The 25,132-nt window shown below is 47.4% G+C and overlaps 1 protein-coding gene across 2 annotated transcripts in view; it reads left to right on the top strand.

The window, feature by feature from the left end:
• The window catches only part of PLXNA4 (plexin A4), a 446,965-nt gene that overhangs the window by 401,877 nt on the left and 19,956 nt on the right, over positions 1-25,132 (top strand). For both annotated transcript variants that reach the window (XM_068189379.1, XM_068189378.1), the window contains exons 23-29: positions 1,848-1,914; positions 4,059-4,205; positions 9,443-9,602; positions 17,087-17,190; positions 19,571-19,670; positions 21,419-21,609; positions 24,128-24,297. In XM_068189379.1, coding sequence (XP_068045480.1) covers positions 1,848-1,914; positions 4,059-4,205; positions 9,443-9,602; positions 17,087-17,190; positions 19,571-19,670; positions 21,419-21,609; positions 24,128-24,297 — 939 coding nt within the window. The remainder of the gene's footprint in view (positions 1-1,847; positions 1,915-4,058; positions 4,206-9,442; positions 9,603-17,086; positions 17,191-19,570; positions 19,671-21,418; positions 21,610-24,127; positions 24,298-25,132) is intronic.

Genomic DNA, 25,132 nt, shown 5'->3' on the forward strand with positions numbered 1-25,132 from the left:
ATTTCTCTCCCAGAGCTGGGAGTTTCTGGAAATCAGCAGAAGAGAGGGACAACAGAACTGGTTTCATACAGGGAACAAGTTTGAATTGATGCTTCTTGGCCTGGTCTAAGGTCTAAACTCCACAGTTCTGTGGGAAACCTCAAATTTGGAACCTACTGCTCTGTAAATGTCTTTTCCTTGCCTAGGAAAGTGCTGCCTTTTCTCCCTTTAGGATCAGATTCGTCTCTCACACACTGGACCAACCCTCCTGGTTCAAGGACCCTAAATAAAATCAGGGGGAGTCTTCTGGAGATGAGTGGCCTTTGCCACAGCTCAGAGCTGACTCTGAGGAGCCCCCAGTTGATTGCAATGGACAGCTTGGACACAGAGGAGATCTCTGGTGCCTGCTGGGCTGGGGAGTTTTTTCATCTGGCACATGGCCCACTGTGGAGAACCAGCAGAAAAGGAGCAGAAGGCACTTCCTGGCATTCAGGGCAGCAATGCCAGGGGCAGGGGCTGGACTTTGCTTTGGTGTCAGTTGACTCCCTGATGTGATCAAGCCCTACAGCCTGGCTGGTGACCACCCTCCAGCTGTCCCCAGGCATCCTGCCTGTGCTTCTGCTCTGATGCTGGATGGCACTGCCTCCCCCCATCATTTCCTCCTTTTCCTTTCCCTTTCTCCATCTCTTTGCCTTCCCTTGTTGCTCACTCTGAGCATCCCATCTTTCCTCTTTCTCCTTCCTCCAGCTTTTTTCTAAGTCTAATCCTCTCTGCTGGAAATTAATGGTAGCCTTTGGAAGGAGAGCCAGTGAACAAAGAAGGCACATCCAATGTTCCAAACCCTGGAAGCACCAGGAGAAGTCAGAGAAGGAAGTCCTGCACTGAGCAGCACCAGAACAGAAGATGTGAATAGCTCAGTGCCTTGGGTCAGATGTTGGTGTGAGGTCCTCAGACGGCTCTTTGGAGAAGCTGGATTCAACTTGATGCTTCCCTTCCCTCCCCATGAGTCTGTGAAAGGGAATCTTTTGCAGTTTTGGAGTTTGACAGAAGAAAGGAGTTGGTAGAAGTGTTTTCCCCACCTCACCTGTATCCAGTGTTCATCCCACATGATATTTATGACCCCAAGGAGATTTTCTGGGCAGAGAGCAGCAGCAACAACAAGCAAGAACCTCTGCATGGCTTTGGTGAGAGCCATGACAAGGAGGACTCACTTTAATTCTTCCAGGCAGCGACTCTTCTTTTTTCTTGGTTTCCCCAAATTTCTCTTGGTTCCTCTTGTTTTATTTCTCCAGTGCATGTGCTGGAGCCAGCACAGGTTTCAGCAGGAGAAGCTCACCCTGAAGCCTCGAGATGGATTTTTGTTTGATTGAGGACAGAGTGCTCAAGGGCAGAAGGATGAGCTCTGTGTATGTGCCACATTGACACATTGAGGAGTGTAATCACTCCCAAATGCCAGGGGGATAGGCAGTGCCAGATAACTGTTCCCCAGAGACTTAGATCTGTCTCTCCTGAGTATTTATACAGCCTCCTTGACATATGGCCTCGCTCTGAGCGCCTCAGATTTGATGGATTTATCCGCCCTGAGCTCTTTGGAGAAGATTCCCTCAAATGTCATCAACTCCTTTTCGTAGTTGGAGAAACTGAAAAACAGATACACAGGGACTTGTAGTCACAGGAGAATCAATAGGGCAGCAAGGGTTTTCCTGCAGATTTCCTAAATCTAAAACTAAAACAGGGAACCTAGGACATGCTAAATCCTGATAATGCCATGCCAGACTTCCCACTGGGCAGGAAGATGGACAAAGACAGTATTTTGATAGGACCAGCATGACTAACTCATTTCCAATTCTCTTTTTTCTCCCCTTTAGGACAGAGTCTGTGGCTGAAAAAATGCTCACCAACTGGTTCACCTTCCTCCTCTACAAGTTCCTCAAGGTAAGAGGAGGAGCATGCCTGGAAAACCAGCTGCTTTAAAATATTTCTTCTTGGTGAGGATCAGCTGGGGTGAAAACTTCCCAGATAGAAAGTTAGAGGCTTTTTTTTTTTTTTTTTTGCCTCTGGAAGGAGGTCACTGCCTAATAGGATATGGGCTATTTTCTGACCCAGGGAGAACAAAGAGGGATACCTTGTCAGAGAGGCAACTTGTTGGTCCCTCTCTTGTACAGAGGTGGGATCTAAGGGTCAGTGTGGAAATGGGAAGGATTTCAGAGCCTGACTGAGACCTGTGTGGAAAATGCTGTCCTTTTAACAGCAGACTCAGGTCTCCATCATGTGGTGACCCATATTTTCAGTGCACAGTGGATGGAGATCTCCTTCCACCCCAGCTCGGAGGCAGTACTGAGACACAGCCCCACGAGGAGTGGAGGGACATCCATCAGGAGAGCTGTGTGAAAGAACTTGAGCGAAAGGATTTGAGGCAGCCCCTGAGCTCTCTCATTCCTCCTGGAAGTTCTCCTTGGGGTTTGTGTAGTTGAAAAAGTCTTTCAGTCTTTGAGCCTTGCCACTGACTGTGGTGGGATCCAATTTTCCCTGCAGGATCCACACTGAGCCTCAAGAATCACAACTGCCAAGCTCTGAGCCAGCCTTTTTGGAAGGAGCTGAGCTCTGCACCTCTCCCCCACTTCCACTGCAGCTGCTAAATATCCTCCCACCTCACATCCTCTTTTGGACAGAATAACCACCTCTGCCAGGCAATTTGAGGCTTTACAAATAAACCCCAATCCCCCTGAGCCTTCCCCAGGCACCACCAGTTCAAGGACGAGCACATGGGAAAGTTTTGAAGGTCCCTGGAAGGTAATTTCAGCGACTCCAGTATCAGATCCCTGCTTTCAGCTGAAAGGAAAGGATATAAGGAGGTGACTCTCTAAAGAGCTGCTTTTATAATAGGCTTTTTTCACCCACTTGTCTTCTTGCCTTAGCCTGAACAGAGGCCTGATAAGGGCAGGAGACAGGCGCACAGAAGCAATATGCTGCTGGCAGATAAGCTAATTAAGTGGGAGACAGGTGTAGGGACTGAAAAAGGGGCCACTTTGCCTCCGATTATTAACTTGTTTTCACTGGGATTTACACCAGAGGAAAATGACCCTGCTCCTTGAGCTGGGACACGAGAGGAGAGGGCGAGGAGGGGAGGAAGAAGGGGAAGGGAGGCAGGAGCAGAAAGCTCAGGGTGCATGGCACTGAGGGAGTGCAGCAAGGGAGGAAAAGTGTGGGAAGAGTGAGTGGAAACGATGAGGAGAAATTAGGGACAGATGAGATTGGCTATGCCTGCCTGGGGCTGCTTTTCACTGTCCTGTGCTGGGCCCCACACTTCTGTCACCTCCACACAGCTCCAGGGGCACATCTGGGCCTGAGAATTGCTGTTTGCCTGCAGCATGAGAGTGCTCAGGGAGCCTGTGGACTCTGCCCAGACACCCAAGATGTGGCACCAGCCATCCATCTCCCTTTAAAACCTGCTTCCAGGTCATCTGGGACCCATCCCACTACCTGCTCCATCAGTGCAAAGCTCTGGCCTGGTGGCAATCACTTGAACAGCCCCAGCACTGCCAGGGAACACTGACACCATGACAGGACACTCACAGAGTCACAGAATAAGCTGAGCTGGAAGATCCACGAGGATCAAGTCCAGCTCCTGGTGCTGCACAGGACCATCCCTAAGGGTCCCACCATGTGCCCGAGAGCTCTGTACCATCAAGTCCAGCTCCTGGTGCTGCACAGGACCATCCCTAAGGGTCCCACAATGTGCCCGAGAGCTTTGTACCATCAAGTCCAGCTCCTGGTGGTGGACAGGACCATCCCTAAGGGTCCCACCATGTGCCCAAGAGCTTTGTACCATCAAGTCCAGCTCCTGGTGGTGGACAGGACCATCCCTAAGGGTCCCACCATGTGCCCAAGGGCTGGTTGCACTTTGTGGAAGTTGAGGGTCACCTCTGATCCTGTGCTGTTGGAACAGACTGGTTCCCATTGATGTATCCATCATGAGCGATTTGGGATGGTGAACCAAGGCAGTCACTGGGATGCCCAGGCTGGATTCTCATTTCTGGCCTGTAGTTTCACCTCGTGGTTACCTCTCATCTCTGCAGGAGTGTGCTGGAGAGCCTCTCTTCTCCCTTTTCTGTGCCATCAAGCAGCAGATGGAGAAGGGCCCCATTGACTCCATCACAGGGGAGGCCCGGTACTCCCTGAGTGAGGACAAGCTCATCCGACAGCAGATCGACTACAAGACCCTGGTGAGTGCTCTGGGCACACCTTCCCCTGGGCTGGTCCAGGATCTTCTGCCTAAAGGGCATTTAGAGAGCAGAAACCAGTGATTGACCCTCTGGGATGACTTGTTCTTGTGTTTTAGTAGGGTAATGCTGCCTGAGGCTGACTATGAAAATTTAAAAATGTGTTTCTCTAATGAGGATTTCAGCATCAGGGAATAGTCAGAGGTGCACAGTGCAGGGACCTATCAGGTCAACTCTAGAGCTGGTGCAGCCCTCCCTCCAGAGAAAGCACAAGTCAAAGAAAAAGGAACTTGATTTAAAGATTTCAAGGGAAAGAAAACTAATCCCTGTTACTGAGCCATTTCCCTCAAAACGGAATTGTCTGCATGGGGCAAGATACACGTTGCATATGTGCAGCTTTAGCTTCTGCTCTGAGATTACACCCTCTTCCCACTTGATTAAAGAGCATCAATTAAAGAGCATTAGATATCTCTTAGTGTGTTTGTGGGCCTTCATTCTTCCCTGGATGCATTAAATCCACTGAGCCTCTAAGTCTCTGCTGGATGAAGAACAATTTCTAAGCCTTCAATGAGCCTTGTAATTTTTCTGTTTCCCATCTTTATTCTCAGAAAATCCCAACTGTTAGGACAGTCAGAAGATGCTCTAAACTGATCAGATTGTTTTATTTGCACTTTCAAATGAGGGACATTAATCTCACTTAGCTCCAGATACCTTTGAGGGCTGTGTCCAATCACAGAATCATGGGATGGCTTGGGAGGGGACCCAAGGGGATCATTTAGTTCCAAATCTTAGACCTTAACATGTCTTAGACTTTAGCCCAGGCAGGCTGATGCTAGAAATGCCCTTTTGTGTTCTTCAACTCCAGTCTAGAGCTCATCTTTGATTGAATCCAAGTCTGATGAGGGGGTGGACTTAAGTCTTAAATAAGGCCACGTTTTTATTCTGCATATTAAAAAAGTGACTTTCCTACTAAACTGGCAGAATGCTGCTTCTCTGCTCTTATGTGTGGCTGTCTAAAATTTCAGAAGACTGATCACACATGGAGAAAATGAGCAGAAAAGAGAAAAAAATGCAGCCACAGAGTGATCACTTTCACTGAAGGAAATCCCCCCGATCCTTTTAGGCTTGATCTAAAGCAGCCAGCAAAGGGTAGTAATTATACATCAGGCTGAACAAAGCTCTCCTCTGCTGGCTTTGTGCTGTTTGATGATAATCAGCTCTCCCTCTTACATCTCAAGAGCAGACAAATATAACCCGATAGGAATCTCAGCAGATTTAGAGATCAGCTCTGGTGAAGGAGATTAAGAAGGAGCAGAATATGAATAAGATTGTTCTTCATTTCTGTTTCTCTTTATTTCTATTTTGTCCTTCTTCTACTTTCCTTGAGCTGCCTGACATCTTTCATTAAAAATATAGAGTAATGAAATAAAGCCAGAGCTGATTCAGTGGTTGTAATATGGGAATTCCAACAGAAAAATGGAGAGAGACTATTTACAGAGTCCTGGAGTGACAAGACAAGAGGGAATGACTTCAAACTGAGAGTGGGTTTAGATTGGAAATTAGAAAAAATTCTACCCTGTGAGGGTGGTGAGACCCTGGACAGGTTGCCCAGAGCAGCTGTGGCTGCCCCATCCCTGGAGGTGTCCAAGGCCAGGTTGGACAGGGTTTGGTGCAGCCTGGGATGGTGGAAGGTGTCCCTGCCCATGGCAGGGGGGTGGAATTGGATCATCTTTCAGGCCCTTCCAACCCAAAACATTCTACAATTCTATAATTCTCAGAATGCTTTCCTATGCTTGGCTTTTTTGGGGCCTTTCTCCTTTTTCTCCACCAAACCTCACTGTATGAAAACCCCAGGGAACATTCCAGCCTAATACAGAGGCAAGAGAAGGATTTTGTCCCAGACAGGAACTGCAGAGATGTCCTGCTCTCAGGAAAAACCACACAAACCCAGAACCAGGGTCACCATGGGAGTAATCACAAACTGTGCCTTCATTTTTTAAATGCCACTGAAGTGTAGTGGAAATCAGGGCTTAGCTGAGCCAAGTTTTGTATGTATACAGACACTCAGAGACAGCTCATGGCTGGAAGAGCTGGCAGATTAAAAAAAACTACCCAAGGATGGAGTAAAAGGTCAATAAACACAAGTCCAGAGAAATGAGATGTCCCAAGGACACACAGAGTCAGTAGGAGAGCAGGGCTCAGAGATAACTTCTCCATGTTGACCCCACTTCCTGATGGGACACAGACCTCAATGAGTGCCAGAGCAGTGCTGGTGTCCTCTCAGTGCCCAAATAGTCCCAACCTTGAGTGACCCTGAAGCCCAAATGAAGGTGGTGGGTGATGGAGCAGCAGCACTGCATTTGGGAGATCCACATCACAAAACTTCCCTTAGAGTGACCAGTCCTGTAGGAACACAACCCGTCGTGGGGTCTCTTCCCCACCAGCTGAGATCAAAGATTGTGTTGAAGTCTCTGAACAGCACTGCTGCAGGAGTGGGATTTCTCTCTGGCTTGAGCATGGAGAAAAGTTTCATGCTCCACATGAGAACAGCTGGAAAACTCCACTGGAAAGATGATGTAAAGCCTGGGGAATATATGTCAAAGCCACTGTGCTGTGGGAATGGGGTTGGCATCCATAACTGGGGTTTGAGTTCCCTAAAATGTTGGAGAGTCGTTGTAATGAACATAGAGGTGTTTAGGGGTTTTCAGGGGACACCAACTGCCCCATCTGTGCTTGGAATGCCAGAACAGCCCTTTGAAGAATTACCTTCCCTGCTCCTTCTTCCAGCTGAGCTGCAAAAGAGGGAAGCAAGGATTACTGTAGTCAGGGTGTGAATGAGTGTGGTTCACTCAGGCAGAGTTTTCCTTACACCTTGGCACCCTGTGAAATTCAAGGAAAACCCAGATCAAATAACCACTGTCGCCTTCCAGCTGGCTACTGTTGTGGGGGCACTAGTCAGCACCTGCAGGAGATTTTGGGGTCTTCTGCACCAGATGCTGGCCTGGCAGGACAGCTCAGATAATTTTAAACAACACCAAGTGCCTTCTGTGGGGAACTGACCCAAAATCCAGCTGTTTGTATCAGAGATTTATCACACCACAGAGCTTGCCCTGACTGGCACCAGCTCATTTTAGCTGAGCTCAGACCACGGAGAGAGAAACCTGAAGAGTAACTTGGTCCCCAGAACCAACTGTGACCCCCAAAGAGCTGTCCCAGGCTGCCATCACTGCTCCATTTCCCTACAGGAATAATTTAGGCTGGAAGACATCTTTAAGATCATTAAGTCCAGCCATAAACTGAACACCAGTGCAGGCTCTCAGCAGTCAGGTGGGATTTTCTGGATGCACCCAAGAAGTTTGCAGAGGAAGAGGTTTGTGTGGGCTGGGAATGGGCATAGCCCAGGAGAGCTGCAGAGGGCAACACCAACTAATAACCTTCAACACTGGATTCATTTCAACAGTTTTGTGTACAATTCTGTGATCCTTTGAGATGAAAGATGCCCCAGAAGTGTAAATCTGTGCTGTTATAATGACCTGAATTTATGTTTTTTTCAATACTTCTGGAAGTGACATACAAATAATAGCATTATGATCTAATCAATATCTCCTATTTACATCTCCCCTTTCATCCAGCAAGATCACAGAGCTCTTTGTAAGCAATATCTTCACAAGTCCCTCTTGGCTGAACACAACATCACCAAAGGAGCCTGGTGAGGCAGTATGTAATTAGGCTGATAGGATTTCACCCCATTTTTGAGTTCCCACTGCATTTTAGGAGGTGAAGATGGAAAGTTATGGACAGTCCAGCACCTCTTGCATGCTACAGAAGGGAATTTAAGTCAAGTTAAAATTTGTCTAAGGCACCAAAACCAGCATATATGTGCTTGTAAAAGTGCCACAGGAACATTTAATGACCATGTACAGCCTGGAGCATCACTGAACATCCCTTTCAAGTGCAAAGGTGTGCTGAGTTTATAAAACTTTACGGACTTCATACTTGTGCAACCAGAAATGAGCAGAAGGATCAACAGAGACACAGCCAAGGGTTAGCAGGGAGATTGCTGTTAAATACTCTGTGTTTAAGGTATCCCCCCCCTCCACCACCTGCTTTGCATTTACTCTTGGACAGAGCGGAGAAAATTAAATTTTCCTTCTGAGAAACGAGAGGCCTCTCCAGTTGGGTTGATTTTCTTCTTCTGTATGTGAAAACAAAGGTTGTTGATGTGGGTTTGTGTTTCATTTCTTAAGAAGCCCTGCATTTCAGATTAATAGCATTCTTTTGAGAAGGGTCTGCTCAGTTCCATGGCTATGAAAGGACAAACATAAAGTTTTTCACTGGGATTATCAAAAGCAGGCCCTAATGCAAGGAGGCCACTCCTGAATTAGGTCACCTTGACATCTCAATGAACATTGAGATGTTTTTCATTGAAAGCACCAGAACCTCAGCTGGTGTTCATGGGTTTTCTGTTGTTAAGAAGGAAATTTTTCCCTGGGAGTGTGGGGAGGCCCTGGCTCAGGGTGTCCAGAGAAGCTGTGGCTGCCCCTGGATCCCTGGAAGTGTTCAAGGCCAGGTTGGATGGGGCTTGGAGCAGCCTGGGATAGTGGAAGGTGTCCCTGCCATGCCAGGGGGTGGAATGAGGTGATCATTGAGGCTGTGACTCCATGGTTGGAGTGAAGACACCTGTGGCAGGCACATTCTTTTCTCTCTCAGGATTTTTTCATAGAGGAGCACAGAGAGAAGAAAGAGAAAAAAATTTCTATTTCTGCTGCTTGTTTTTCCCATGTGGAATGCGTTTGGAGAATTGTTTACCTGGGGTGATTGCTTGATTGGATTCTGGTGAGGATTGTTTGAGCCTGGTGGCCAATCCAATCCACCTGTGGCTGGACTCTCAGAGAGGGTCACGAGTTGTGAGTTAGATATGGTAGTTAGAAAAGTAGGTTTGTAGTTTTAATATCTTCCTTTATATAGTATATTAATGTATTATAGCATAGTTATAATAAAGAAATCATTCAGCCATCTGAACTGGAGTTGGACATCATCATTTCTTCCCAGTGGGTTCACCTGCATTTTACAACAGACACCCCCACGTGAAACCACATCTCCGTGCCCATGTGAGGGTGGGAACACCCTTGGTACCCATTTTTTGCGCCCCAGACCCCTCTTGTAGGATGCAGACACCACGAGGAGGGGCAGCCAGAGAGTTCCAGTGCCCTGTGAAATGTGTGGTGCCTCTCCCTCAGGTGCTGAGCTGTGTGAACCCCGACAACGTGAACAGCCCCGAGATCCCGGTGAAGATCCTGAACTGCGACACCATCACCCAGGTCAAGGAGAAGATCCTCGATGCCATCTTCAAGAACGTGCCCTGTTCCCACCGGCCCAAAGCTGCTGACATGGACCTGGGTAGGAGATTGCTCCTGGCCAGGGGGGGAAAGGGGAGCTGGGAGATGGACAAATTCCATCCAGATCCTCTGCTGGGACAGGGACCCCTCTCCACACCCCTACAAGGCAGGGAAATCACAGTGACAGGGCAGAGTGGACATTTTGGTGAGGTTTATGCTCCTGGCTTAGGAAACCTTTGGCCTTAAAAAAGACCACTGCCGTGCTTTTCTGCCCACAGAATTCATCCTGGACAAAGGTCTGGAAAAGGCATGAGTGGGACTGTTTTTGTTCTCTTGCCAAAGACCCCTGGAAAAAGGATACCTGGAGTGAGGATGCTGGGGGGAGTGGGTGTCTGAATTTGGAGTCTACAGGCAGGTGTGGTACCACACCTGGAGAGTATGAAAAACTGTAGAAAAATCTGCTCAGGCCATTGCTGAGGTGTCTGGTGGAGGGCTGGGGACTCCTTTGTGGCTGAATCTGCCAGAATTTTTTCTCAGTGACCTCCAGTGAAAGAGACTGGGCTGGAAAATGATGGAGTCTATAAAACCAGCTGAGCTGTAGAGGAACCAAAAGGAGAAGGAATGAACCAAGGCCAAGAAATGATTCACAGCAATAATGAAGGCAGGAATGAGAGGTCAGGGATTGAAGTTAAGTGTCTGAGTGTGTGTATGTGTAGGGGGGGGAGGAGTTCCTGACAGAAATTGCCCATCAAAGGCAGTTAGAATAACGAAAGAAGCTGCCAAAACCAGCAGCAGTAAAGAACAGACCACATACATCATCCAGAAAAGACCCACGATGGCTCTGGAGCTGCTGTGAGTCGGCAGGGGAGTGGTGAGAGGTGGGGTGGGCATGAGGGAAGGCAGGGCAGGGTGCCAGGGCACAGCACACCAGAGGAACTGGGTTCACAGCCACATGTCCTGGCCCGTCTGGTGCCCCACGGTGGCCACAGAGACCAATTCCTGCAGATCTCAGACTGGGTGTGACTAGGAATTGTCTGTTCTGCTGTGAAGATGAAGGATGTGTCCATAATGAGATGCAGGGATTTTACCTGCATATTGTAAATACAGGGATTAACTGGATTCCACTGTAGTTCTGGGAACCAGAAGTGTGTGTGTGCAGGGTCCCAGCTGGGGTCTGACAATTCTCCATCCAGAATTGTTGCTGTTTTAAGAAATATTGACCTCTTCAAGACCAGACTGGACAGGGCTTGAAGCAACCTGCTCTGGTGAAAGCTGTCCATAGAAAGGGGTTGGAACTTTCAGATCTCTTCCCACCCAACCCAGTCTGTGATTCCACGACCTCCTGAGTGGTGCTGAGGAGCAGGAAGTTCCAGAATGTTGGTATGAGCGTGTGCACCCCTCAGAGAACAGGCTTGGCCACAGTGACAACAGACTGGCTAATGGGCAGCTCTGGCCAGGAGCACTGATGAGGCAGCTGTGGGAGAAAAAACAATTAAAAAATAAATAAAACCCCCTTATCCAGTAGAAGATAGCAGCAGTGCAAATAACAAGGTGGGAGGAGCATGGGTGAAATAGGAACAAGAGGGTCCACACACCCAGCCACAGCTCCATCTCAGCTTTTCCACAAGGACATGATGCTCGTTGGCACCTGGCATCCTTCAGAGACACTGAAGGCAGCAAGGGGAGTGCAGAAAGCACTGCTGGCCCTCAGAAACCATCACAGAGCTCTCAGGAACAGCCTGCTCTGAGCTCAGGGCTGCAGAGGGGCTGGAGCAGAGCAGGGCAGAGCAGATGGCTGCAATCTGGCCTTGAAACCCGTGGCTTTCCAACAGCAGCATCATTTCCTGCTCCCCATCACCATTTTCTGGGCTTTCTAGCCACGCTCAGGCCAGATTGCTCACATGGCAGAAAGCAAACAAGCTAATGAGTTGTTTTGAGCTGTTAAATGCAGGGTAGCTGCAGGCAGAGGGACTTGTGTGTGTGGCAAATGTCACAACGTTTGGCAGTTGCCCAGGCAACTCCTGGAGGGGGTTGTCAGCTGAAAGCCTTTATTTTGGACACCCTGAGGTTAGGTTTTAGTCCAAACCCCCAAATTGCAGCCCTCTGAGTAAAGACTTATGCCCGCAGTGGCGATTTTTGTTATTATAATTTTTAAAAGATCTCTCCCACACATGAAACACCCCATCTTCGGGAAAGCATTAAGGTGTGAGGGTCACAAAACAGGAATGTGGCTTCATGCCGAGGCATTTGCTCTCCCCTGGGTTCTGGATGCTTTTTGGAAGGGAGTGCTGAGGTCAGAGGTGGAGGGAGGGAGCTGCTGGCTTGGCTTTCTCTCAGTGATGCTGTCTCAGGTTCATTGTGGACCAAGGCCGGTGAGATTTCACTGCCTCACCAGCCCTGCAGTGCTGGGATGTGGGGTTCATTTAAACTGGAAACATTTAAACTGGGTCTAACTTTAGTATATATAGGGTAAGACAGAGAGTTTGCATTTATCTCTCCTGAAGACAGGCTGGGAGAGCTGGGGGTGCCCAGCCTGGAGAAGAGGAGACTCCAGAGAGACTTTAGAGCAACTTCCAGTGCCTAAAGGGGCTCCAAGAGAGCTGGAGAGGGACTTAGGGCAAGGGCCTGGGATGTCAGGACACGGGAAAATGGTTTAATACTAAAATAAAGGGAATTTTAGATTAGATTTTAAGAAAGAAATTCTTTACTCTGAAGATGATGAGGCTCTGGCACAGGGTGCCCAGAGCAGCTGTGGCTGCCCCTGGATCCCTGGAAATGTCCAAGGCCAGATTGGACAGGGTTTGGAGCACCCTGGAATAGTGGAATGTGTCCCTGCCCATGTCAGGCACTGGCTGATCTTTAAGATTCCTTCCAACCCAAACCAGTCTGTGATTCTATGATTCACTCCATACAGGATGAAATATTTCTCTGTCGTTTTTCAGCTCCATGTTCTGAGATAAACTTTTATTCCCATCCCTTCCTCCACCCCAGAAACAGAGCTGAGTTTCTCCTCTCTTCCTAGACCTGGATCAGAGGGAAGGCACGAGGGAGTTGTAACATTTTGTATAGGATTTGAGGTGCAGGGTGACATCTCCGCATCTTCCCTCTCCTCACAGAATCACTCCCTAGCCAGGCATTGCTGCAAGTCAAACAAGCACCTCATTGTCAGAGGCCCCTGGAATTTCCTTTTTCCCAGTCAAGTTGAACAGAAAGGTTGTTCCTTAAAAAAAAAAAAAAAAAAAAAAAGAGAAAAAAAGAAGCAAAGAAGTAATTCCTGCGTGCAATAAAAAGATACACTATCTGCTGAATGAAATATAAAGGCTTCACAGCAGCTGTCTCCTGAGTTTGCATTTACCACCGCTCCTGATTGGAAGGCTTGATAAAGTTAATGGGATTTTTACCTCCCTCCCCCTCTTCTCCCTCTCTCTGGAAGGTGGAAGTGTAACAAATTGGATTGGAGTGTGTCTGTCCTTTGTGCTGGCTCAGAGGAGTGCTCAGATCTGAGCAGAGAGGGGACAGGGTGCTGCCAGTGAGGACAGAGCTGACAGGGTTCACTTAATGCTGTGAAGATGGATGGCAGGGTCACCTTTTCCCTTCCCATTTCCTTGCAGATCTGTTTGTGACCCCCTGAGCTCATGGAGAAGGGGAGCAGTGAGGCCAGGAAGAGTTGGGGACAGCTGGGGTCCTTTCCCTGTCATTGCTCAGGTGCTCAGTGAAGTATCAGAGGTGAAGTGATGTGTGATTGGGCAGGGAAATCAGGCTGCAAAACTGAAACTGGGGACTCCAAGCCTGGCCTGAAGCTTTTCCTGCTTGTCTTGTGCAGTCAGGCTGGCCCTGACTCTTCCTCACACAGTCCCTCCCTGCAGGATGGCCAAGGAAAGGGCTCAGGAATCCCCTGAGTCTCTGCACAAAAGGCTCGAGGAAACATCTCAGGAAGTCCTTGGATCAGAGGCAAATCTGTACTGAGCACCTTGTCCAGCCCTGGAATACAAATAAAGCCCAGAATGAGGAAAGCTGTGCTCACCCTCAATTCAGAGCCCAGTGCAACACCAAGAACCTGTGCATCCCTCCCAAAACACGAGCCTGTGTCTCTCCAAAGGTGAGCCAGGGCAGGAAAGGACCACAGGAGCATGCAGAGCCATGAAGGAGGGAGGTCCAAGTGACACTGTCCCCATGACCCTGTGAGGAAGGCACACAAGAAACAGCAGAACTGGCTTTGGCCTTGAGTGGGGCACTTTCTGAGAGTACCATTTCCCATCCCAGCCCAAACTTCAGCATTTTTTGCTCTTCTAAGTAGTGTCTGGGACCAATTAGATGGCAGGGATCTGTTCCAGGTGGAAATGAGCAGAGAGCATCATCCTCAGACTCCACAAGGGTGATGTAGATGCAGTGATTTTCAATGGTTTATTGTATTTCTTTACTTCATTTGTATTTGGTCTATGGTAGGGGATATGGTACACTCAATCCTATGTTCTTTAGTTTAGTTGTTGATAAGGTTGCTTTTGAAATGAGTTTTGTTGTTTGATTCAAATTTTTAGGGGTATTATTCAATTATTTAGGGGTATTATTTTTTTAGGGGTATTAGGGTTTTTAAAGGACTTGTTTTCTAAGACCTAAGATGGTGTTACAGGCCATAGCATGAGGTGTAGGGTAGTTCTCTAAATATTTAGTGGTATTTTTTATTATTGTGGGTGCACAGTGTTTACTTTGGTGTGTTTGGGGTAGCGTGATGCAGTTCATTTGTTAGGCTTTTCTATACTTATATTTGGACTATTTATAGAAGTTTTATTTGTTTGGTTTGTTTGATGGTAGTCTCACAGTTATGGATAACCTGAGAAATATTGTTTATGGTTAGGTTTATTCTTTGGTCTTTACACCCCTTCCATAAATGCCTCCCATACAAAACCACCACAGCAGGTGAGGATCTGAGGAGCTGGAGAAGATGAAGGGCAGTTCAGGATCAGTGCTCAGCCTACACAACCTTTGCTCACCCTAAGTATCTCCAGCCAAAGTAACACCCAGCAATAAACACAGTTGCTGACCTCTTCCTGCTAATTTAAATGAATAATAAAGGCAAGTGCAGCTTTCCCATTGCATTTTAATTATGTGATAAGAAAAGTGCTGAAACCAAAAGAAATTTGCAACGGTCCTTGCATTTTTATATTGGGAAAAACAAGCAAGGGTGGCAGGTGAAGTTTCCATATCCAAGAGTTCATTTTAATTAACTCCTGCAAATGAAAGGACTTTTTGCTGTGGCTCTGGCTAATCTGTATTTGTTTGGGTCACTGTGACTGAAATGTGACAACCAAGAGGAGAGTTTTGAATGGTCCAACTTGATGAAGGCACAGGAAGAATTTCTCTCCTTCTGGTCATGTTTATGTTTTCCTTGCTTTAGGCAAGTCTGTGAGTCCTCTGTGGGGAAAGCTGTAGCAATCCTCCTCAAGACTCCAAGACTTTAGAAGTCTTTTCTAACCTTAATGGTTCTGTCTTTTTATGGAGTGTTCTTCAAGATTTGAGCAAAAAATGGCACCCTGGGAAGTGAGGGGCTGCTCCAGTGCTGTTGGAATTCATCATTCCAGGGGAGAGGCTGGAGAGAGGCAGAAGCAGGAGCCCTTCTGCCCACAGGCAGGTGCTGAAAACTTGTAAAATTTACATCCTCCATGGAGCAGAAGTTGGATCTGTCCCTGGCTTTTTCCCCGAGTTGTGTCTCTGCTCTTGTTGCCTAATGTCAAAAGAGAAAAAAACTCTTGCAATGGTGTTAAAATACTAAAATAAAAACCAGACCTTTATCTGGAAGCTTCCAGGAGTCCCAGTGACCATGGGTACACACAGTATTGCCTTTCTACAAGTTGTATAAGTTTATCAAATTATCATTTCTAACAAACAATTAGAAGAGCAGTTGGTTAGGTAATTTTCCCCCTGGATTCTGCCCCATTGGAGTTGATCCAGGCCTTCTTTGCCCCATTTCTTGTTGAAATCTTCTCAGATTCTGACTGGAAAAGAAAATGTTCTTCTTGTAGGTCCTCTTTTTGAAAATAAGACTAAACAGTATTTCAGGAATGTGTTAGAAGCTTAGCTTATTATTTGAAAATATAAGAGGAAGGGCAGGAAAAATCCTAGGAGCTATGTAACTGTGGAATAGTAGTCTACAGAGCTACAAGCAGATGAAAAATATATAAAAAGCAAAAATGTGTGGACATTGCTATGCCTGTACCCAAGGGCTTCCTGCTGCCCATCAGTGGATTTGAGATGCAAAAGCATTTTGTGAGCACCAATGGGCATGAGCTGAGGCCAGCACAGGTTCTGTGCCCAACCAGACTCGCTGTGCCCAGGGCAGCCCTCTCTGGGCTGGGTCCTGGCAGGGACACGGATCTCAGGCACTGCTGAAGGCTCTGTCTGTGCTGCCAAAAGAGAGAGGACCAGGATTGCTGTCCCTGGAACAAGTGGCATTTGCTCCTGTCCCATGGGGATGACAAACACGGGCAAGGGCAGGCTGGTCTTGGGAACAACCGTGTTGGAGCACGAGCAGAGCTGTGAGTAAATTAAGAGTTAAGCACTGTGAATAATCAGGGTGCAGAGGTGATGAGTGATGTGCCCACACAGTTGTGTCCACGTGGATTCTGGGCACAGGGAGTGCCAGGGCTCTGTCCCTGTGATGACATTTGGTTTTTCCTTTTTTTTTTTCTATGTTCCCTGTATTATTCACGTATCACTCTCCACAGCTCCCTGAAAGGTGCCTGTGCTCAGCTGGGGCTGGGCTCTTTCTCCAGGCAGCACTGGCAGAACCAGAGCACACAGGCTCAAGCTGTGCCCAGGGAAATTCAGGTTGGATAGGAGGAAAAAGCTTTTCCAGAACGGGTGACAAAGTTCTGGAATGGCTGCCCGGGGAGGTGGTGGGGTCACCAGCCCTGGATGTGTTTAAAGAGCCTGGAGGTGGCACTGGGTGCCAGGGTCTGGCTGAGCTGTTGGGGCTGGGCTGGACTTGATGCTCTTGGAGGTCTCTCCCAATGCAGGGATTCTGGGAATTCTGTGAATTCTGTGAATTCACACATATATTGGTAGCTCTGTAGCCTATTGTATTAGTGGCTAGTTTTCCCAGTAATTTTCCTTGGCCTTTCCCTAGGCAGAAAGACAAATTCCAGAGCCCCAAGCCCCAGATGGTGCAGGGCCCCAGTGTTATCTTGGTTCTCCCTGGGAACCAAGGCTGAGAACAACTCTTTGAGTTACATTCCCATGGACAAATCACAGCCAGTGCCAAGGGGGGCTCCAGGGAAGGAGCTTGGCCTGGGGGGGAATTGCATCACCACTTGTCCTCCTAATTGGTGCTTTTTATAAGTTATGCTAATTTCCTAAAACCTATAAAATCATTCTCACCCCTGGGAGGCGTGGACTTTTGTGGACGTCTTTCCACAACTGCCCCTGAAGGCCTTCAAATAAAGATCCGCTCTTATATTGCTAAATATTGCTAAAATTGTCTCCAGTTTCATTTCCAGGTTGGGAAAAAGGCAACACGTGTCTCATTTATTTATTTATTTCTCCTTGCAGAGTGGCGGCAGGCGAGCGGGGCGAGGATGATCCTTCAGGATGAGGACATCACCACCAAGATAGAGAACGACTGGAAGAGACTCAACACGCTGGCACACTACCAGGTATCTGTGGGAGAGGGTGGGTAGGAGTTAGGTCTTCTTTCTGGCAAAACAAAAAGCAAAATATTATTCTCTTGCCCAGGGAAGTGGTAGAATCGGTACTCTTGGAAGCGTTCAAAAACTTGTGGATGTGGCACTTGGAGACATGGGTTAGTGGTGGCTTTGGCAGTGATGGGTGAACAGTTGGGCTCGATGATCTTAAAGGTCTTTTCCAACCTTAATAATGCTGTGATTTTTATTATGCTAAGATGCAGAGGTAAAGAATGGTTGAGTGGGCAGTAACTGGGCAGAACCCCCATGTTGAGCACATCCCTCCTGTCCTTGTCCCAGTTATCCTGAACAACACTAGAGAGGAAGCCAACGATAGAAAAAAAAAGTCTTCTTTCCCTCTCAAAGGACACCCCTGGTGAGTGGAGGTGGTGAAGAGGAGATGAGGACAGCACAAGCTAACATTTCTCATCTAGACAAACAAATCCAAGGTCCTCCATGCCCCTTTTTCCAATGTATCCATGGCCTTTTAATGCCAGCAGAGTTCAGGAGGATGGAAAAAAAATGGAAAGAGAGAGGCTTGGTGACTAGAAAAGGGAGGTGGAAAACAGCATGGCTGGAGACCATGGAGCAGTGGAGTTGTTATTACAAGGATCTTTTCTTTTTGATCCTTAACCTGGTCCAGGTGACCTGCTCTGCTTCCCTTTCTCCCTCCGTGACCTGGAAATTCATAATAGAAGGTTAGATTTGTCTGAAAATGTCTGACACAAGTGGTAGATTTAATGTAAAAAGTGAAGTTTTGGTCAAAGCCTTCTTGAAAAAAAAACACCAACAAAAAAGACCTCATTAAATTTAATCCGATGCTGACGATTTTGTCATTTCCTCCATCACACCTCAGCAACCTCTGTTTCATAACAAGATTATTTTCCCTTGTCACTTAAGAGCTGAGCTGAGGAGGCAGCAAGCAATAATTTGAAAAGGAAACAAAACTTTTACTTCAGATTGACTGAAGCATTGCTGGATGATTTTGATTTTTTTTTTCTCCCCAGACAGAGCAAGGACGTTTCTTGCTTTATTTCATCAACAAACCAGGCATAATTTTCTACCCTCTCTGTGCTTTTTCCACATTTTCTTTGCTTCAGGCAATGAGCTCCCAGCTGCATGATGAGCTGGGCCAGGTCCTCAGGAAACATAATTTTCCTGCCTGTCCTGAAGGCTGACATGGATCATGCTGGGACAGACACTGAGATTGCCTTTGCCTCAGTTTCCCCATCTGTGGTGTGGGCCTAAACTACAAAGAGCCAATAATTGCCTTCCGTGATAGCTGAGGGGCTATTTAATTAGCCTCTGCAGTGCTTTGAAGATGAAAAACTCCATGCAAGTGCTAATCATTATTATTATTATTACACAGACAAGAGTTAGATGTCGTTAGAAGGGATTTTTTTACCCATCTCCTCTTTATGATGTCTTATTTATCACAGATGTTCCTGATATGGCTCTTTTGAGCCATGGGCTTGTTAACATTTCTGATACTGGACTCACATGAATGGCCTCGTAGAAATGGAAAGTGTGGCTCCTTTAAAAAAGTCCTGTGCTCCCTCAAAACAATTGTCCCATGACTTCCTGGACATCAGCCACTCCAAACCTGCTGCTTTTCCACACCCGAGACCCTCTGACACCACATAGAGAAAGAAGTTGTGGCTGTCCCTTCAACCCAGCCGTGCCTTTGTCACAGGGAAGGGTTAGAGGTTGACAGGATCATACTGGAAAATTGTAGACAGGAATTTTTGAACCAGGCACCCAGGTATCACCTGCAATCCAGGAGGAAGGAATGGAACATTTCACATTGTTTTTTTCATCCTAATGGGACAGCCAAGCCTGTTTGAAGTAGCTCAGATGATTTTGTTATTCTCATGCTCCTGCTCTGCCTAAGAGCTTCCCTGGGATGAACCTATTGTCAGATTTACTGAGGTTAATGCAAAAAACACCCCTGAAAACGTTTAAAAGGCCTCTGGATGTGGCCCCTGGGAACATGGCTTAGTGGTGAGCACAGTGGGGCTGAGTTAATGGTTGAACTCCACGATCTTAAAGGCCTTTTTCAACCTAAATGACTCGGTGACTCACATTGTTGTCACTGCGCTTTGAATAAGGGCCTGGATAGAGCAGAATCTGTTTGTCTCCAGTTGTCCCTTTGTCCAAGTGCAGGATTCTGGATGTGTAACAGCAGATTTGTCCCTGTTTATTACTAGACCGACTCAATGAAGAAAGAAATCAAAGCTTTGAGGGAAAACTGTGTCCTACGTACAGAGACACTGATTTGCAGCTCATGCTGCCCTGGGCATGGTCCTCAGCCACTTTTCAGTAGTTTATTGAGCCAGTCCTTTTTTTAATGCAGGTCCCAGATGGCTCTGTGGTGGCTTTGGTCTCCAAGCAAGTCACTGCCTACAACGCAGTCAACAACTCCACGGTGTCCCGGACGTCAGCCAGCAAGTATGGTAAGGGTTTGTGTGCTGGGATGGACTGGGGGAGCACTGGGAAGAGATCCCAAATGTCACAGTGGTCTCCAGACTCTAAGCACCAGCAGGGAGACTGATGGGCAGATGATTAGTTGGTGAAATGAGGCAGGAGGGGAGGATTTAGCCATCTAAAAACTCTGGCATCTCGTTCAAACTGTTGATTCAAGTTGTTGGGTTGCTCTTGGGAAGTTCTCCTCCTTTCATTAATGAAAGGAGGAGTCTGCATAATTAACTGCCCCTTAGATCACCAAATGTCACTCTTAGAGTTTGAGGTTTTGATCAGCAGATCTCAAAGCAGTGGACTGTTGTTCCCACTGTCCCCATGAGGCAGCTGAGAGTGACACAGCTGTGGAAGGGACACCAGGTGGGAACTCCTCTGCAGAGCCAAACAGGGACCTCCTGAGTGTCACCCACCCTCTCCACACCTTCCTCCCTGCACTAGAATTGCATCCACTCCGTGCCTCACTAAGGTGATGCTGGACAGCAAAGCAAAACATCCCTGATGCGCAACCAGAGTGCTGCAAACCCCCCTCCAACCTGAATGCTGCTGTCATATCACTTTATTCATATTTTTAATTTATGGAAGCATCTCCAATCCTCCTTACTCCCTTTATCTTAAGGGAAAGTGCAGTTACTCAATGTCCAGAGGTGCCCCCTTCCACTTTCTCCAAGGACATAAATGATCCATGAGGCCTTATTAATATTCATCCTCTTTGCCATGTTGTTGCAATTACTGAAAGACACAGTGACCTTTGGAAAGGAAGACTTGAGGGGGGTTAATTTCTGTTGAATTTCTTTAATTCTTTTGCCATTTGATTTTTTTAGGAGGAGGGATAGGGAAGGAGGCAGGGGGAGGAGAAGATGTGGTGGGTCAAAAAATGATTGTTAATTGCAATTAAGAAAACAGCATCCAGAGAGAAAAAGGCTATTCCATCTGATAATTAATATGTAGAGATTGGTAATGCATTAATGAGGCTGATTCAGATCTTGCTACAGAAAGGTGCAACACTTCTGATAATTATGGTTGGAAAAGACAACATTGCTGGAAGGTCAGGGAGAGGGGAATGCCTCGTGCCATCACTCAGAGGCAAAGAGAGGTAAAATTTGGAGGCTAAAAGTATTCTTGGAGAGGAAATTTGTGGATGTCCACCTGGGGTTCTGGCTGATTTCTGTCAAAACAAGATTTTGGAGCAGGGAGTAAGGAGGATGGCTGGGCAGGCTTGGGAGTAAGGAGAATGGCTGGGGTGGCTTTGTTTGCTTGGATGCCAAGGGAGGGAGGGGAGACAGCTCCTTCTAAATCTGGGGATGAAGAGCTAAATAAGAGATCACATTAGAGACATCAATATTTTTACGTTAAGCAGCATGGCATGGCATGGATATAATATGGGAAAAGCAGTCACATAAGGAACTGGTTACCAAAAGGAACCAGTGCTACCCCCTGAACCAGCCCTGGGAAGTTTCTGCCCCTGACAGTGCCACTTGCCAGGGAACATGATAAGAGGTAAAGATTATGGACAGCTGGAAATCAGTGTTTGAACCTTATTTAATTTAGTAGTGTAGACATTGACACCACACCTGGCTCGGTGTGGCGACATCGCTTGCCATTGCTGGGCCAACCGCACATTTGAAAAATGCATTTGGTGGCACATCACCAGCAGAATTCCTGAAAACCCCAATCCCAAGAGCTGCTGAGACACAAGGGGGCCCCTGTTTCTGTGTCTCTGCAGAAAATATGATCCGCTACACAGGCAGCCCTGACAGCCTCCGCTCGCGCACCCCCATGATCACCCCCGACCTGGAGAGCGGCGTCAAGATGTGGCACCTGGTCAAGAACCACGAGCATGGAGACCAAAAAGAGGGTGACCGAGGCAGCAAGATGGTTTCTGAGATCTACCTGACCAGGTTACTGGCCACCAAGGTATGTGGTGAGGGCAGGGGACAGGGGGCTTTGAGAGTGTGGTGGAATTTCTTGCCGGCAAGAAATGAGAAGCCACTCAAAGGATGCCAGAGTTGGGTAAAAAGAGAAGAACAGAAGGAAAATAGAGCAAGGGGAGAGTTCTGAGCATGGGGGGAAGGAGCTTGAGCTTTGACAGCAGAGTCAAAAAAGAGCACTGGAAAAGCAAGGAGGAGTAACAGTCCAGGGCCATGAGGCTGATGGAAAAAGCACAGCAGGAGGTGCCGGAGCTGTCGATTATACTGGTTTGTAATTTGTACCAAAATTGAGCAAGTGAAAAGACAGGGCAGGTGCTCAGAGCAGGTTCCAAAGATGTGTCAGGCCTCGCAGTCTGAAATGGCTCCTATACCACAAAATCCTGAGTTTTGTGGTACAAATCTTCCTCCACATTTTCCCTGAGCCAATAAAGACTCTTGTGCTGATGACTTGGAGAGGGTTACATTGACCTTACAGCAAGACATGAAAACTCAGCATGCACAGAAAGAAATACAGATTAAATCAAGTGGGGGCAGAACAGGGACATCCTGACCTGAGTCTCCAAACACATCCATAATTTTTCATTTTTTCATTTTTTGTCAGGGTATTAATAGGCACAAACACAATTCTATGCGTTCGTGCAAATGCTGCCTGAGTTTGCCCATCAAACCTATTTCCATTACTAGTTTAAGTCCTGCTTTTCAGATTTACCTGCTCATTTATTCCTCAGCTCATTTTGCCTCTGATATCTGGCTCTCCTTGCAGCCTCACTCAGGCTGGCTGAGGTGCAGAGGGATTTGGAGGAAAGGCAGCTTTGTCTTTAGCCCCTGGTCCATGGCCCGTTCCCTGGAATCAGGAGGCTTTTATGGATCACACAACATGTGAAAAATGTTGAAAAAGGGAAGTCTTGCTCCCCAGGGCTCAGGCCCCAGCTGGTGTAGACCAGCATGCGTTGGACTGGTGCTGATTTATGTTGTCTGGGGATGCAGCCCCTACCCCACCACTGAACTGCTTTTGCTTTCTGTTCTGGGTCACAAACTCAACACTTGGGTTGGGTTTTATTTGTTGATTTGTTGTTGGGGGTTTTTTGGTTGTTGTTTTGTTGGGGGTTGTGTTTGTTTGTTTGTTTTTGTTTTTTTTTTTCGGAAATGACAGGAAAGCAGCTGCAAAACCTGCACAGAAACAGAAGGATTTAGCAAGGTTGGGGTTTTATTGTTTCCCCTCTTGGGCCAAGTAATTTTCTTTTCTCATTGTGACTGTTTGAGGGAGGGAAAGAGAGAAAGCAGTTGCTGTAATACAATCCCCAGGAATACTTTGTTAAACTGACAATGATTTTTATTCTGGTAAATCCCTGACCTCTGATACCCAAGAGCCTCTTCCCTAAAAGCCTCAGAGGTATTTGTGGCGTTTGTAAGGGTGAGCATGTAGAGAACTAATTCCCTGCAGGAACTGAACCTGAGGGCAGCTCTTCCATGTCAGACCAAGAGGATTTCCCCTCCGGAGCCCTTTCTGAGTCAGACATGTGCTGCAGGGCTTTGTTCACCCCGCAGGAGTTCACACAAAAAAAAAGGTGCCTCTCTTTTGTTTCCCGAAGAATAAATCAAGTGGTGAATCAGCCGGAGACACCAGCTTTCTAATTAAGTGTTTGTTAGCTGTAGGTAAACTTGAGCCATTCTGGTGGAACCCGCGGCTTCGTTTCTAGAAAGGAGACATGTCTTCACTAGGTCTTTGGAGAAAGGGCAGAGTTTTATCTTGCAGGAAAGGAAATTTTTCATATCAGGGAATGTTTGTTGGAGATTCAATTGATTTTTGGTTATTTTAGCAGCTGTTTGTCCACATATAAATGCCTGTGAAGCTCTGGTGACAGAGAAAACGTGCCCTGCCTGGTTCCACCCCAAACCCAGCCTAGAACTCCTCAGCTGTCCCCTTCTCCAAGCCTTGTCACCCTCAGATATCTCAGCTCCTTCCTGCTAAAAGTCAACTGTCCCCACAAGGGTGACTCTCCAAGCCCTGGATCTGGGATTCTCCTAGCAGTGGGGAATAAAAGATGAGGAGGCCTCTTTGGAATGAAGTTTGTGTTATTTAGGACACTGGTCACACATTACCCACCCACCTCTCCAGGTTCTCTTGTCCTTTTTGTCTCCATGACACCTTCTGCTGTGCTCTACAGACTTCTCTTCCCAGTTCAAAAGATGGCCCTGGGTGAAAGCCAGCCTGGAAAATGGCTGGGTTTTGTTTCGTGGATTGAGGATGGGAGGCAGAGAGAGGAATCTGTGTGGAAATGAGGTGTAATGGTTCTTGTGATGGTAAACATTCCTGTTTCAAAACATTTGTATTGAAATTCCAGGTCGTGTCCCGTTTAACTGATATTAGATGGCCCCCACTTTTCAATCATACCTTTGTTTATCCACAGGCATGCCCTGTTTTCAGTGGGGTACCAAACTTCAACATCCTCTGCCCACTTGTTACCTCATATTCTTCCTTTCTTCCTTCCTTCTCCCACCAGGGCACCCTCCAGAAATTCGTGGATGACCTCTTTGAGACCATCTTCAGCACTGCCCACCGTGGCAGTGCCCTCCCCCTGGCCATCAAGTACATGTTTGATTTCCTGGATGAGCAGGCAGACAAGCACAACATCCATGACCCCCACGTGCGGCACACCTGGAAGAGCAACTGGTGAGTGAGTGAGAGTGAGACTCTCCTGGAAGGAGAGTAGAGGGAAGTGTGTTTGGGATCTGGCTGCTGGGGGAACTGAGGACCCTGCTGTGGGGCTCAAAGGATGAGGCTCAGTCTTGCCAACTCAATGGAGAAGTCAGAAGATCCCAAAATCTAAAGGATTAGCACTTTTGCTGAACAGGTCCCAGTTTGCCCTGTATTACATGGAAATGGCAGGATTTGTGAGGGATTTGATGAGGAAAAATGAAGTTTTTAATTGCTGCAGTGCCCAGGATCACATAGGAATATCTAGGGAGGCATGGGTGAGGATTCAACACCACTGGCTTCATCTGCACTGGGTGTTTTAATTCCCAGCTCTATTTGTTTGCCCACACAGAGGTATCTCAGGCCAGCTGAGAGTTTTAAGGTATCTGAGACATCCTCAGAGGATGTGGAGCCCCCACAAGAGACTTGGGCCCTCCTGGATGGGAGCTGGAGGCCAGGAGATTATCTCCAATGGTATAAAGTATTTTAAGAGTCTGGAGCTGGATGTGAGGCTTCTTTGGAGTGAGTAACAAAGGGTGACATCAGTGGGAAAGGGTGACATCAGCCCCCTGCTCCAGCTCCTCATCCCTGCAATGGGGTAGCAGGAAAAGCCGGGATTGGTGGAGAAAAAGCCTTTCTGCTCAGTCTCCCGGTTGGAAAGAGCTCCCTGGGGAATGGCTCCCTCCCCTTCTCCTGTGCAAACACAGGGACTATAAAAGGAGCAGCAGAGGAGAGCCGTGGGGCTCCCAGCTCATGCATTTTTTCCTTTTCCCAGCCATGCAGTTGGCAGATCGTCACAGCGCCGGTGACA

This window comes from Anomalospiza imberbis, chromosome 5 (genome assembly GCF_031753505.1).
Source record: "Anomalospiza imberbis isolate Cuckoo-Finch-1a 21T00152 chromosome 5, ASM3175350v1, whole genome shotgun sequence".
Lineage (NCBI taxonomy): Eukaryota > Metazoa > Chordata > Aves > Passeriformes > Viduidae > Anomalospiza > Anomalospiza imberbis.